Source organism: Strix uralensis, chromosome 1 (assembly GCF_047716275.1).
Source record: "Strix uralensis isolate ZFMK-TIS-50842 chromosome 1, bStrUra1, whole genome shotgun sequence".
NCBI classification, from domain to species: Eukaryota; Metazoa; Chordata; class Aves; order Strigiformes; family Strigidae; genus Strix; species Strix uralensis.
Window position 1 is genome coordinate 152,163,114 of NC_133972.1, and position 13,262 is coordinate 152,176,375.

Sequence of the window (13,262 nt, forward strand, 5' to 3'; positions counted from 1 at the left end):
TATTTTAAATTGATACTAGCATAGTAAAATCTGATACAGTTTTGAACTTAAGATACACTGGAGGTGACAACAGGAAATCCAGAATAGACTCCAATCCTTGTACATTGAAACTATCCTTTTCTAGGACAATTGATTTAAGAAGTATTAGTACACGCAGAAATAATCCTACATCTGTTTACATGATTTATCTGCAGTTTAACTACACAAGCCTGAAACAGTCAGTCTTATTTAGAAAACAGGATTTTCAGCATCAATTTGGCAACTGGTGATCAGAATTTCTCATCTCAACTGTCCTCCATACCTCTAGCAACTAAATAAAGGATGAAAAGAGGCTTTTTTGAAAATCACAGCTGTAGGTAACTTCTGGTCATCCTCAACTAACTGACAGAAAGGAAAACCCAGTGGAGCTCTGGCAAAGGTGAATTCCACTCAGATTCCCAACAAAACATTCCCAACAAAAGGAGGGGGGAAAAAAAAAAATCACTAACATGGACTCATGGGGTTGGAGAAGCAAGAAAGAGGGAGAATATCACCACCACAAAAGCTCTTAACCTTCAATACATCAGTTTGCTAAGCTTTCAGAAATTTGTTTTGACACAGAAAAAGTAGCTCCTTCCTTTACTAATCACTTCCTAAGTCTCAAAAATCTCTCAAGCATTAGGGAAAACAAATCCTAGGTTATGCTAAAAGACTGCCCTCCCCAAAAGCAACCAATCACTTCAAAAGTGAACATACAGTAGAACCCACTACAATGCAGTTTGAGAATTTTATTCTAACCTAATTACCTTGAGATTTTTCAGAACAAGCCACTTTCCCTTCAAACCAATTCTGTGAAAAGAAGGGGTTGCCTGGCCTGTTTCATTCAGGATTCTCTGCTAACTGTAAAATGTGGGCTGAATGTCTTCTGCAGGTCAATTTTTCAGTTACAAAATTCAGATTTTTAACGAACAACTATGTTTATTGTATGCTGTTAGCTAAAGTATAAATGGCTAAATAAATAAAAACTATTGTTTCTTCAGTATGATTTGGTATTTTGTCTGCAATTTCTTTATTAAAAAACTGTAACAAGATACTTAAAAAAAGGCTAGATACAAAAGAAGTTAAGCTGCTCACGAACATTAAAGTTTTCCAAAATGTATCTTCAATAATCATGATCTTATAAACATTTTACAGTTACCAGAAAGTGCCCAGGCTGAGTTTACATAGTTAGATAACGTAGTACAAGTGTTGGGTTAGAACTGGTAGTGGAACAATCTCCTGACTGTCTGTTCACTGAAACAGGGATACAAAAATGTTGATTGTGAACTATGAAATACTGTGCATTGGCCTCATCATATGTACAAAAAAAACCCCCAAAACACTAAAGGTACAGATTACATGCAAAATATTAGTGATGGTATCTGATACGCCAGAGTTCAATGCAATCAGAACAAAAATTGCAATGAAAGTGGTTTCATAAGTGAACGATCCCAACTCTGGGATCTGAGCTGTCAGGAACTTTTTACAAGTTCAATATACATGATACACAACTGCAGCCAACCACAAATTAAACACCATAAAAAAAAGTTAAAATAAAACACAGAACATACTTAATTTTTTATTTCGAAATTCCCTACTCCCTCTATACAAGAACCTTTGCTGAAACACTTTCCACAAAGGCAGCAGTGAATTTTCAGAACATTTTACATATTTTCCCTCAGCAAAAAGATAAATCACAGTGTAAATTATATTGTTCTGCTGTCATCTTTGGCTGGGGTTAGGCAAAGGAGTTATTGACTAGCAAACTGTTGCAATCAGATATTGCCAGTGCTCCTTAGGCCTTTACGTTACAAATTTAGTACAGGAATGTTTGCATTTAATTCTTTAAAGTACCACCAGGGGTATGACAGCATTAACTTTCATAAACTTTTATAGACAAATGGAAAAATCTACAAAACTTAGCTAGTAGTATTACACAGCAATACACACTTTTTATACTCTACACAAAACCAAAATTCTTGGTCTTAATGGCGAGTAACAATTTCTGTTTCAAAATCTGCTTAGAGGAATAGAGTGGGACATAAAGGCGAGAAATGCAAGTGTTTGCTGTAGGAAGATGCTGGTCATCTGGTGGTCTTATTGTGATTGATGGCATAGGCTGGAATCCCTCCTCACTGGCAGGCAATGATGGACTTGAGGTCCAAAAGTAAACCTGAAAAAAGAAGACATCATTTAACATTTTGCTGTACAAGGCTAAAATTCATATTGCCTACATGTTGCGTAGGGATAGGTTAAAGAAGAACTGCAGAGTCACAGCAAGTTTGAGCATAACTACATTCTGTTCAATATGCCAACTAAACTCAGTGGTCATGCTACATGCTTTTGTAGTAGCTTCCTTCACTTCCTTTCCTCAACTGCTCATTCTATTATATACTTCTGTTAAAACTGATAAAGGCAGCACTCAAAATGATCCTGTATCAACAGATCCTCAGTAAATGAAATGTCCCCAAATCCATCTGGGAAAATGGTGACTGCCATCAATACAAAATACAAAAGCAAGTAAGTTTTAAGAAGCGTACTATGAATACAATTTACAGGCAAGTTTTCAAAAATGAAGCCCCCTGAACAGTATCTTGCTCTTTCATGCTTCTCATCAGCTATTCCTAAAGGGCTCTGAGAAGGAGACAGTATCATTACTGACATCTTACAGAGAGGACACAGGTGTCGCCCTCAGGATACACAGAAGTCAGGAGAGTATATGATCCAGGAAGAGAACACAACCTCAAAACCCTACTAACCCACAACACAGCTGGCTAACCACAGTTACTCAGCTTAAGAACAACTGTGCAGAGACTGTAACTATGCTTCCATAAGAGACCTGTGAATGCGGATAAGGACACACCACGCTTACTTGCAGTTGCCAGAAGGTCCAGGATTCACACCTGAAGTTTCCAGAAGGTCTAATCAAACCCTACTACCCTGCTCTGATACCTTACCTCTTCACATAAAAAGTCTCTGCAGGTAGACACAGTTAAAAACAGTAACAATGCCGAAGTTATTCTAGTTCTTCTGCCTGTTTCCACTGGGAATGGACAACTTACTAGATCTTGTCTTTCTGTCATACTCATCTTCTCAACTATGGACCAAAACCAACGCTTGAATTGCAAAAGCTTCTCAGCATTTTCTCCTGTGTGAAATAAAAGATATATATAATTCAGCTAGTACACTGGACAATAAATATTAAGAGATCTGTTTTACATGTACTGCAAAATGATCTCAGCTACAATCTCATTCATAAAGTCCTGATATTGGAGACAGTAGTAATTTCAAAACCAATACATGTAGTTTCAAATGTAAAGGCTAACTCTGACACACCTCAGTACAACTCTCATCCCTTTCCTCCCAAAAGCCTAATAACAGCCACATACTGTTTAAAAATTATGTAAAAAATATTAGACTGCATCCATCATGTTTTTAGTTCTAAAGTTAGGTTAAAACTTTCAGAAGGAAAGATATGCTACCAATAATACAATCCTTGTATTTAACATCAAGTGACAGCAAAGTTGGAAAATGTGCTTCCCCCCCCACCAACTGAAGGTAAATATTTTCAAAGATATGTAAAAAACACAGCAATAATTTTATTAGGACTTTCAGTGTCTTATTAACTGATGTCAAATTTGAAGAGGTAGTTTAAGTTTAACGCTGGTAACTCTACTCCAGACAGAACAAACAATGTTAAGTTATCCCTGCAACTCTGTTTCTGAATAAGTTATTTCATACCTGACTCATCATTGAAAGAGGTAAAGCTGATTAGCATTTGCACATTTACTTCACCACAGCCGTTAACCAAAAGTCTGAAATCTTCTGCTGTCAAATCTTCTAATGAATTCTTTGGAAGTACATCCAGGAGACCCTTCCTCATCGCCTTAAGTGAAAACCACAAGATTCACATTACAGCCGTATCACTTTCAGATTGACTTCAAATTTGTTACTGAAAAGTTCCGTGTGAAACCTCCTACTAAATAAAAATTCATTATTCTCCTAGCTGTTCTTTTCTTTCGAAGTTTTACTATCTGAGATGCAAAATTTGTGAAATAAAGAACTGCACCAATCTGTTAAATTCTAGCTACTATTACAAAAGAAGGCAGTAATGGTTTGAACTAATATTTCACCAGGAGCAGAAGCAAATGCACTCTCTAATACTAAAAAGTTCAGGTATGTTGCTGAGCTATGCTGAATCTGATGAGAATTACATGCATCTTGCATGTTACTTTTACTTTGCTTCCTCAGACACTACATGCCAACTCTGCTTTAAAAATGTTATATACACACACATGTATTTTATATAAATAGGTAATATCCTGAAAAGATTGGAAATTCCATTTTCAAAATGGAAGAATATGAATAAATTTTAGTAAATTCCAAAATGAATACAAATGTTACGGTTTTGAACTCTTAAAATAAACAAGAGTCAAACTATTAATATAGGCAGACGTGGAGACTGAGTAACTTAATTCTAGGAACATGTTCTTTCTGTGAAAATTTTTGACCTAAACTGCACAAAGGTAATCTAGCAGTCTGCTAGCGTATCTCAGAAGTGTAGCAGGAAACCACTCAGCAAAAATGCCCACATCACAGAGAGTAAGTGGTTCTAAGTACTGGAACGTCATTAACTGTTTATAAAAATATATTATTCCATAACTTTATTTAAAAAGGGCTTAAAAAAACAAAATATTTTTAATATAGTTTTACAGTCAATTGTTAGGTTTCTTGACAGGCTAGTAAAATATGAACGAAGTTGTATGTTTCATAACTGATTTCTCCTTTTAAAAAGGGACACAAGTCAGAAGTTCAAGGTGATTTATGCAAATATTTTGAGATTTTTTAATCTTTGTTTATAAGGCTAAACAAATCAAAGATGACAGATTATCAGAACAAAGTAGTTGCTAAATAGAAAGCAAAAATTCCAAGAGGATGTGTCATTTGAGCTCAAGAAATGAACGTATATGCTTAACCAATGAGATCAAGTTTAAAATAAATTATCTTTTGTTCAACAGAAAAAGAGAAATTGCTCAAAGTACTCAGTCTTCACACTACTACATAAACAGCTATACAATTACCAAAACTTTAGAAAATTAAATATTTTTAATGAAGCTGTCAAGACTACAAAAGAAACCTGATTAGCAATACCATAATGAGGAAAATAATTAACTGACTGAAATCTTACGGATTTTTTGCCTTTTTTTTTTTTCAAAAACACTCCACCAAAGACTTACATGTAGAGGCTGCTCCGCTACTACCAACATTCGGTGTTCTGCGTATTTCCGGACATACTCATATACATTCTGAGGAGTGACTGGTATATTTACACCATTGGAAATAAGTTCAACCTATGGCAAAGTAACAGGGACCATTTAAAAAGGAGAAAAAAAATAAAAAAAGGAAAAAAAGGAAATGAGATTATTACAACAGACACAGTATGCTGCGCAGTGATTTATTGCTTAATATGCCTGTAAAAACAAGCAAAATTTATTACTACAGCTTAGCTTTAAAGATTCCCTAGGACTGACTGTGCTATCTGGGCTTTATAGTAGGCTCTACATCACCTTCAAGGAAAAAAACCCCACACTTCAATGTCTAGGAACACTGTATTTGAATCTAGGAAGGGTAACATATTACGTCTTCCATCTGAGAAGAGCATGGATTATATGTACACTACAACATACATAAGCTGTCGAATTCTGAAACTACAGAGACACAGGTTTAGCTGTGCTTACCTGCCCTCCACCCTCCTCCTTACACAGGTCTATTGCAAAGGCTAAGTCCATTGCTGCAAACACTGCATCAGCGTCTGTACTCTGGGAAGCGAGGATAAGTTGCCGAAGGCTTTCATACATAACCGGATCGAAAAAAGCAAAATCATGCCAGTTCACCTATAAAAAAAGATAGATGTTTGAAACATACCAGTTGTTTCAGAATATATTCAAAATTATGTGATCTGTGTCTAATCTATGCGCTAGCATACAGCGGTACATAATCCATGTAACAAAGGACATAAACACTTGGAAATAAAGGCAGTCAAACTCCTATTTTCAGCCTCCATTTAAAGGTACATTAGAATACTCAACTGAAGTGCATTAGTAGAATGTAAAGATAGATCTGTAAAGCCTTTCCTGCTATTAAGGGCATAGAGGTTATAAAGAAAATTTATAGGGCTTTTTAAAACAAATTCTTCTATATATCACCTAGATCAATAGAGATTTGATGGAGCTTGACTGAAGATGGAAACAATTTGCATCAGTGCTCCAAAATACTGAAAATTCCCCTCCACTTAAACACATACATACTGCTGCTATATATACACATTTAAATGACTGATGGCCCAGTAGCTGCATATCACAGTTTCCAACAATTCAAATACCCATGTCTACTTCTTGCTGTTTTCTGTAGTTCCTTGCTTCTTTAGCAGCCTGGAGAGAAAAGTCATCTACTAACTAAGCTACACCCAACTAAAACATTCTTTGATGTATCCAACATTTAATGGGAAAGAATACGTATTCAAGACGAAAAACCTGAAGAATTCAAAGGAATCTCTCTTGGAAGATATCAGGGAATATACAGAGGCATATCTTTCTGCCATTAACCCTTTTTCATTAAAGAAGACCATATGTACGATGGATAACTGATTATGTGATCAACATTGTTTTTAAGGAAAGACCAGAAGTAACGAACCTTAGTTTAAGTTTGTTGCATCAGACAGAACTTACAATGCTATTGACTAATGCATGAAATGAGCAGTACATAATTAGTGTTTACTGGGGTGGGGAAGAATTTTTGCTGAAAGTTGAGGTAATTGTTGCTCTGAATTAAATTATACCCACACCTGAGACACAATTTTAGTTACAGTTCAATGAGTTCTCTCAAGTATTGAAGAAAACACTTTTAGGTAAGCTGAGATGCTATTGCCTAGTACTGTCCAACACGTATCTCTTCGAGTCTTCAGTCTCAAGAAGAGAAAAAGGAAGAGACAGTAAACTGTTTCTGAAGAGAGTGAAAGACTACCAAGTCATTCCATCTTGCTCAAAGATCTGACTTCTAGTACATCTATTCAGTTCAAAATCTAGGAAATTAAAAAGTTAATACTCCTAAAATTAAATTTAAAGGCATTGTTACAGTTCCAGTGTCAACTCTGCTAACCAATACATGCATGTTAGGGAAAAAAAGCAGTTTTAAAAGATGAGATTTCATGTAATTAAAGGAAATCCAAATTTCTATGTTCAACTTACCTTTCTGCCAAGAAGAACTTTGATTACGTGTCTATTTAACGTGATGGGACATAGTTCATTCTGCAACAAGCACAATCCTAGGATTCTGAAAATAAATGTTTGGGGTTTGTTTTGGTATGGCAGAAATTATATTGGAGATCTTTCAGCAAATTCACATTAAAAAAGTCAAAATAGTCTATGAATCAAGCTGCAGCTAGCTTTCCAGCCCTATCAATCCCCAGAAGAAAATCATGTACATGTATAATTTAAAAAAAAAATATTTCCTGAAATATAAAATATCCAATTGAAAAAAAGTTAGAAATAAAAATTTAACAGGAAAAGAAACCTCAAGTTGACGTGTGCAAATTCCCCACTATTTAGCTCCAGGTGAGAAATACAGAGCATAAAAGTAATGAAGTTTTTGCAGTTTGGATCGCTGGTACTCTCCTGGTATTTTCTATATTAGTCTTTTACATTTTTTCAGACTAGAAAGGTAATAGTAGCATACCTGCCAATGTTTCTGAAACAATTCAGCCTTGCTTCTGTGTTTTTACCAGGTCTTGGTGTATAAAAACCCCGTTTTCCAGGTTGGTAGAAAAGTGGTGCATTATCATCCCCATCATCTGTGTCATCTAATTCCATATCTACTACGCTGCGGCTGGAACCATGTCGCTTTCTATTTTCCTGTTTTGAAAAAGTCAGAATAGCAATTAACAAGCTTACTTCTAGTTATTGACACACATCAATGAACTATTTGCCACTAGACCCAAAGATTCAAGTTCCATTGGTTAAGAATTTTCATGATATTTCCTAATGGTAACAGTTTATACTTTTGAGTAATTACTGCTTAATCCTTTAAAAAGAAAAAAAAAAAGAAAGAAAAACAAAGGTAACTCCACAAAATAATTAAACAGAACTTTGTCTTGCATGATAAAGGAAGGCTCCAGTTGCTTAAATTTTTAAAATTAACTGATACAACTGGATCTTAAGTATATTTAATTTGTGCAACAGTTCATTACCTGCACTTTATCTGAAGAGTCTAGCAATCCAAGATCCAATATACTGTCAGCACCATTCTCCCTTGACAAAAAAAAAAAAGGGGGGGGGGGGGGGGGGGGAAAACAGGGAGATTTAACTTCACAGTAAGGAATTGTCACATTCTGAAACCAGACAGATTAGATTAAACCAAAGTCAACAAGTCACTTGTCCAAAGAAAAATATCTAGAACAGAGCAAGGAATAAGTTGCATGTATCGGAGTTAGATGTAGCATGGTACAAGTGCTTTGGCCACAAAATCAGCTTTAATTTCTTATCCAAATCCTCAATACTTTACCTGCCATGTGCAATAATGAGTTCCATTGCTTCATCGACTCTTGCTCTAAGGGAATCTTCACTAGCTAGTAACAGAAGCAGCTGAGCAGGGGACAATTCCAACAACATTCCTGTGATTTTACTTGCAAATGCCTAGGGATAAGGAATGATATGTCTTACTGTACTCCTCCAGTTCTCTCATTTTCAAATACAGTCCTTTGAAAGTTTCGGTATTTTAAATACAGAATGCATTATAAGATACCTCTTAAGCTAAATGACAAATTGGAGAAACTTAAGAAAATGCCAAAAAATACAAAACCAGCTCTGCAGTTCAAGTATTTTCAATTATGTTTAAAATTAATGGACGAGGAAATTAATTTTTAGATTAAAACATTACAAGAACAATATCTCATTAAGTGTATTAGATAGCTAAGTCTTACTGGTTGCATTGCTTGTACTCGAGGGTAGAGCCTTTCTCCAAGGGCTTGTCTGTGTGCTGGAAGAGGGTCAGGGTCATCGCTAGGATTTCCTTCTGATGCCGGTCTAAAAGGCCGTGTGTCAATGGAAAGTTGTCTTCTGAAGTCCCTTAAGAAAATTAGAACAGTTTGTACTCATTTCAGACGAAATATGCAAAAATCCTTTGGAACAATATCACTTGCACACAGGTTCAAAATAGCATTAGCTTTTATGGTAGAATAGTAGTGTTGCTCATAGCTGCCTGGAGAAAATGATTCAGAAACAGAGAATCAAAATTTTGGATACAGCAGTCAGACATGCCACCAATGGCAATGTTGTTTCTAAACGACCTCACAGTTTTATTCTAGCACACAAGTTTTTATTATTGTTTTAGCAGGATAGATTGATGGCATATGGTTGAGACATAATCTATCAATGCTAAAATAAGAGTAATTATTCTTTAAAGTACATAGTGAATTTCAAGTTACCCTGTAAATTGCCCCTGAAAGTGAAAAAGACAGACACCTTTAATTTGAGGAAGTATCTTTCCTGAAGATAACCAAGGCAATTACTGTATTTGACAAAGTATCTCCAACAAATTAAAAATCACTTACCTATCCCTATCTCTCCGAGAACCAGCTCGTAAGCCACTACTTCTCCGCATTTCTCTCTCTCGCTCCCTCTCCCGATCTCTCTCTCCCCTATTTCGTAATCTCTGCATCAGACCTAAGGAGGAAAAAACCTCATAAGCTTAAGCATCTTTATATTTCTCTCTCCTAAGTTTCAATGTAAGGAGGACACAGTTTTGGAAGATGGCTTGAAAGACATCAACGAGACAGAACCACTTCACTTAAAGTAGTGATTGGACTTCAGCCAAACTTAAGGAACCTGAAAGGTTTGTACCAACCTACAAATGCCAAAATATTTCAAGAGTTTATATATACTTTCAAAAACATTAAAATGTATTTGTAACAAGCCAGATGGAGCACTGCACTCATTAAAATGTATAAACTCTTACTAGCTAAAATCTTGACAATTATTACCTACTGGAGAGAAAGATGCTCAAAAAAAGCAGAGAGCCTCTAATGCAGACTTTTGTTTTGTGAAAAACAAGAGCTTCTTGTTTCTGAAAGCAGGAAAAAAAAGCCATTTCCTTGCCTCAGAGAAGTAACATGTGCCATTTTCACAGTTCCTGTGCTGAGCTAACAAGAGAAATCTCTGAGACAATGCCAAGTATTTCAAAGTAAAAAAGCATCCAAGGCTTTTATGAATGTTAACTGTAGATTAATTGCTGTGCATCACTTACTTGTATGGGTACCCTTGTTGGCATTCTGAATACAATCTAGATTTGGCAGTTTCTCATTTGACAGAAAAGCCTGTGCAATAGCAGTATAAAAGCTTCGTGCTACACCGCTGCCTTCTCCTGGCTCATCCTTAAAAGTAACTTTTACTCTGTGTACAGCCATCGGAGTGGTAGCACACCGGCGACCAAAATGATTGTTGAGCTGCCTCATGGTCTGCTGAATTAGAAGATCTCTGTCTCGATCAACCTAGTAAAAACAAAAGAAAGTTTTATTTTCTTTACCAATCATCATACCGAGAGAATTTCAGCTTCACAAGAAGTTTCTGGACACTTCTGCATAGACTCAGAAAATACTAATCAGACTGTGAAAAACTACAGAGTAATTGCAACACAGCTCACACAGTAAGGTTTAAGACACCTGCTTGCAGACTCAGAAATACAACTTCTCCTATCAAGTTACTGCAATGTGCGATAATTCAATTTTTAATGAAAATAAATTCAGAAGACAAACTGACATTTTTTACCTCCAACGTTAAATCCCTGGATTGCTGGTTTCTAAGTTTTTCCATCTCCCTGCGGAATTTTGATTCCTTTACTTCAAAGCCACCTAATTCAGTCAAGATCTTAAAATAAAAACAACAAAAAAAACGAAACCCAAAATCAGAATAATGAGGGAGGTTCAAAATTTAGTCATAAGAGGAATTGCCCTTACACCGGGAAATACATACCGATCCAGGCTCTGCTCCAACATCTTCCATGAACACTCTACCGAACAACTCTAAAGAAAGGCGCCAACGTCCCAGCAACATGTCATGAGATATAACCATGCCCATGAAGCTACACTGTGGCCTGACAGGAGGGAAAAAACGACAGACAAGCAAAATCAAGTTAAATTTCAGACACATTTTGTGTACTTCTGCTTTTTCTTATCCTTTGCCTTCAAGTAAGCTCTTTATTTCTGATAAACAACACCACAGTACAGTAAGTTTGTGGACATGAAGCTGCTTAGTTTCAGCTGAAAGACAAATCTGGATTCCAAAGAGAAATTACTCTCAAAGCATGTAACTTCACTGCTACACGGAATTCAGTTATTGGTCTCCCTTCAATCAAGACCTTATTTTTTTTAGAAAAAAGTTATAATTCAAAGTGAGGGCAGTTCAATCCCTAACTGCATAAAGTGTGGTCAGTATCACCAGACACAGATGGCAAGCTGTCAATTCCAATTTTTAAACTTAGCTACTTGGCATCATAGTAGGTCTGCAGCAGGTAGTAAAGGACTTTTACTACAGTTTGTACAGATGTCTTTGAAGTCTGTTCAACTGTTCATTTTAAAAATCTATCAAACACAAACTACATATTCAAACTAAAGTAAGGTACACATTTTAATTTAAAAAGACTTTTCAGAGTCCCAAATATCCTTTTATCAGTTCAGTGATATTTCATTGAGTAATTTTTAACTCAAGCTACCTGAAAGATGTGAGAGGTGGCCCTTCACTTTCTGTCAATCCTATCTCTGCCAACAAGCTGCTTTTCAGTTGTGCTGCAAGATCATGGGCTGAAGGCCCTGGCTTGGAACTCTCAGATTCTTCTGTAGGCACGTTCTGTTCCTCCCCTTCCTTCTTTTGCCGATTTTGCATGCTCATAACATTTTTTAAGTTGGCTGCATAAGACATTTTAGTTGGAAGAACCTAAATAAGGAGAAATAAAATTTAATTGCACTTTCAAAGCAGGCTAGGTGGCTTTTTTGGGATATATTTATATATAATTTTTAAACCACACAAAAGTGAGAACTGTAATTGACCTGTTAAAACACAATAACCTCAATCATTTATATTTCTTATACAAAAACCATTTTCCCACTTCATGTTTGCATTTCATATGCTTGTCATTTAATGCTCAGTCTGGAGGCAAGTCAAATCTACTGGGCTACAGGGAGATTTATTTCTTTTTATCACAAATAATTATATAATTGGCATTTCAAAATTAACTCAGAATTGTACTGCAGTCTTTAAAAATATTGCCAGAAATCTGCTATGGATCAGTAATCATAAAAGTTCCTACATTTAAAAAAAAAATTAAGCATACTTTCAAGTTTTCACACTTACTGGGTTTTTAAATTATTATTCTGAAAGCTACTCAAGATTCTATCTGAAAACATTAAAGTGTCTTTTTAATGAATGACAATACTAGCTTAAATTACCCTATTGTTTAAAATAATAAAACCTTTAAATCTACCTCAAGACAGTTTCTATCCACTGTAACTTCCATTAAGCATTTCCCACTGTTGGCAGAAGATGAATACAGACCCTGACTGGGTCGGCCAAACAGATCTTCTTTGCGAGCATTTGGCTGAAAATTAACAAAAGCATTCTGGGTAAATAATATACTTCAGTTAGAAATGAAAAAGCAAACTGCAGTTTTCTTCCACAACACCATCTCTGATGTCACCTGTAATAGATGGGGCTGGTCTGCCAGGGGAATGGCCTCTGCCAGAGGAACCTCAAAAGGATTGGGTGGAATGCAACCAAGGAACGTCATAGAGTCTGATCGTCTGAAAAATGGATGGTTTTGGCCAGTCTCTGCTGGGAGGGAGTCATCATCTTTGTCATTCAGTGTAGCACCTAAATATCAAAGAAGATTTTGATTCAATTTTCAGTTATAAAAGCAAAGGATTTAAAATAACAAGAATTAATACGCTTTGTTCTTAGCTATCTGACTGGAGGAGCATCTCTGCAAATTTAATACTTCTACAAGATGTTTCCACAAATCCTGTATTTTTATTAAGTTGCTTAGCCATCACTTTAAATATTTTTACTGTAACTAACTTTACTGAACATGCACTCCTACACTATATGTACTTTGTATAAAGTATACATTCTACCATTTTCAGCAGCAGTTTCATCAGATCAAAAAAATCAGGTTAACTCCGATTCAAATTTTAAATTCTG

The 13,262-nt window shown here is 35.7% G+C and overlaps 1 protein-coding gene across 14 annotated transcripts in view; it reads right to left on the bottom strand.

Annotated features, from left to right (window-relative positions):
* Positions 1 to 1,584: 1,584 nt before the first annotated feature.
* The window catches only part of UBR5 (ubiquitin protein ligase E3 component n-recognin 5), a 90,327-nt gene continuing 78,649 nt past the window's right edge, over positions 1,585 to 13,262 (bottom strand). For 9 of the 14 annotated variants that reach the window (XM_074885924.1, XM_074885836.1, XM_074885934.1 and 6 more), the window contains 17 exons: positions 12,763 to 12,935; positions 12,550 to 12,684; positions 11,782 to 12,002; positions 11,043 to 11,163; positions 10,830 to 10,937; positions 10,318 to 10,561; positions 9,626 to 9,737; positions 8,996 to 9,140; positions 8,578 to 8,708; positions 8,264 to 8,324; positions 7,753 to 7,928; positions 7,266 to 7,350; positions 5,757 to 5,912; positions 5,256 to 5,369; positions 3,760 to 3,904; positions 3,081 to 3,166; positions 1,585 to 2,191 (listed from right to left, as the gene is read on the bottom strand). In XM_074885924.1, coding sequence (XP_074742025.1) covers positions 1,979 to 2,191; positions 3,081 to 3,166; positions 3,760 to 3,904; positions 5,256 to 5,369; positions 5,757 to 5,912; positions 7,266 to 7,350; positions 7,753 to 7,928; positions 8,264 to 8,324; positions 8,578 to 8,708; positions 8,996 to 9,140; positions 9,626 to 9,737; positions 10,318 to 10,561; positions 10,830 to 10,937; positions 11,043 to 11,163; positions 11,782 to 12,002; positions 12,550 to 12,684; positions 12,763 to 12,935 — 2,426 coding nt within the window. In that variant the 3' untranslated portion in view covers positions 1,585 to 1,978. The remainder of the gene's footprint in view (positions 2,192 to 3,080; positions 3,167 to 3,759; positions 3,905 to 5,255; positions 5,370 to 5,756; positions 5,913 to 7,265; positions 7,351 to 7,752; positions 7,929 to 8,263; positions 8,325 to 8,577; positions 8,709 to 8,995; positions 9,141 to 9,625; positions 9,738 to 10,317; positions 10,562 to 10,829; positions 10,938 to 11,042; positions 11,164 to 11,781; positions 12,003 to 12,549; positions 12,685 to 12,762; positions 12,936 to 13,262) is intronic. The other 5 variants (XM_074885908.1, XM_074885900.1, XM_074885874.1 and 2 more) reach the window with 3 other exon arrangements.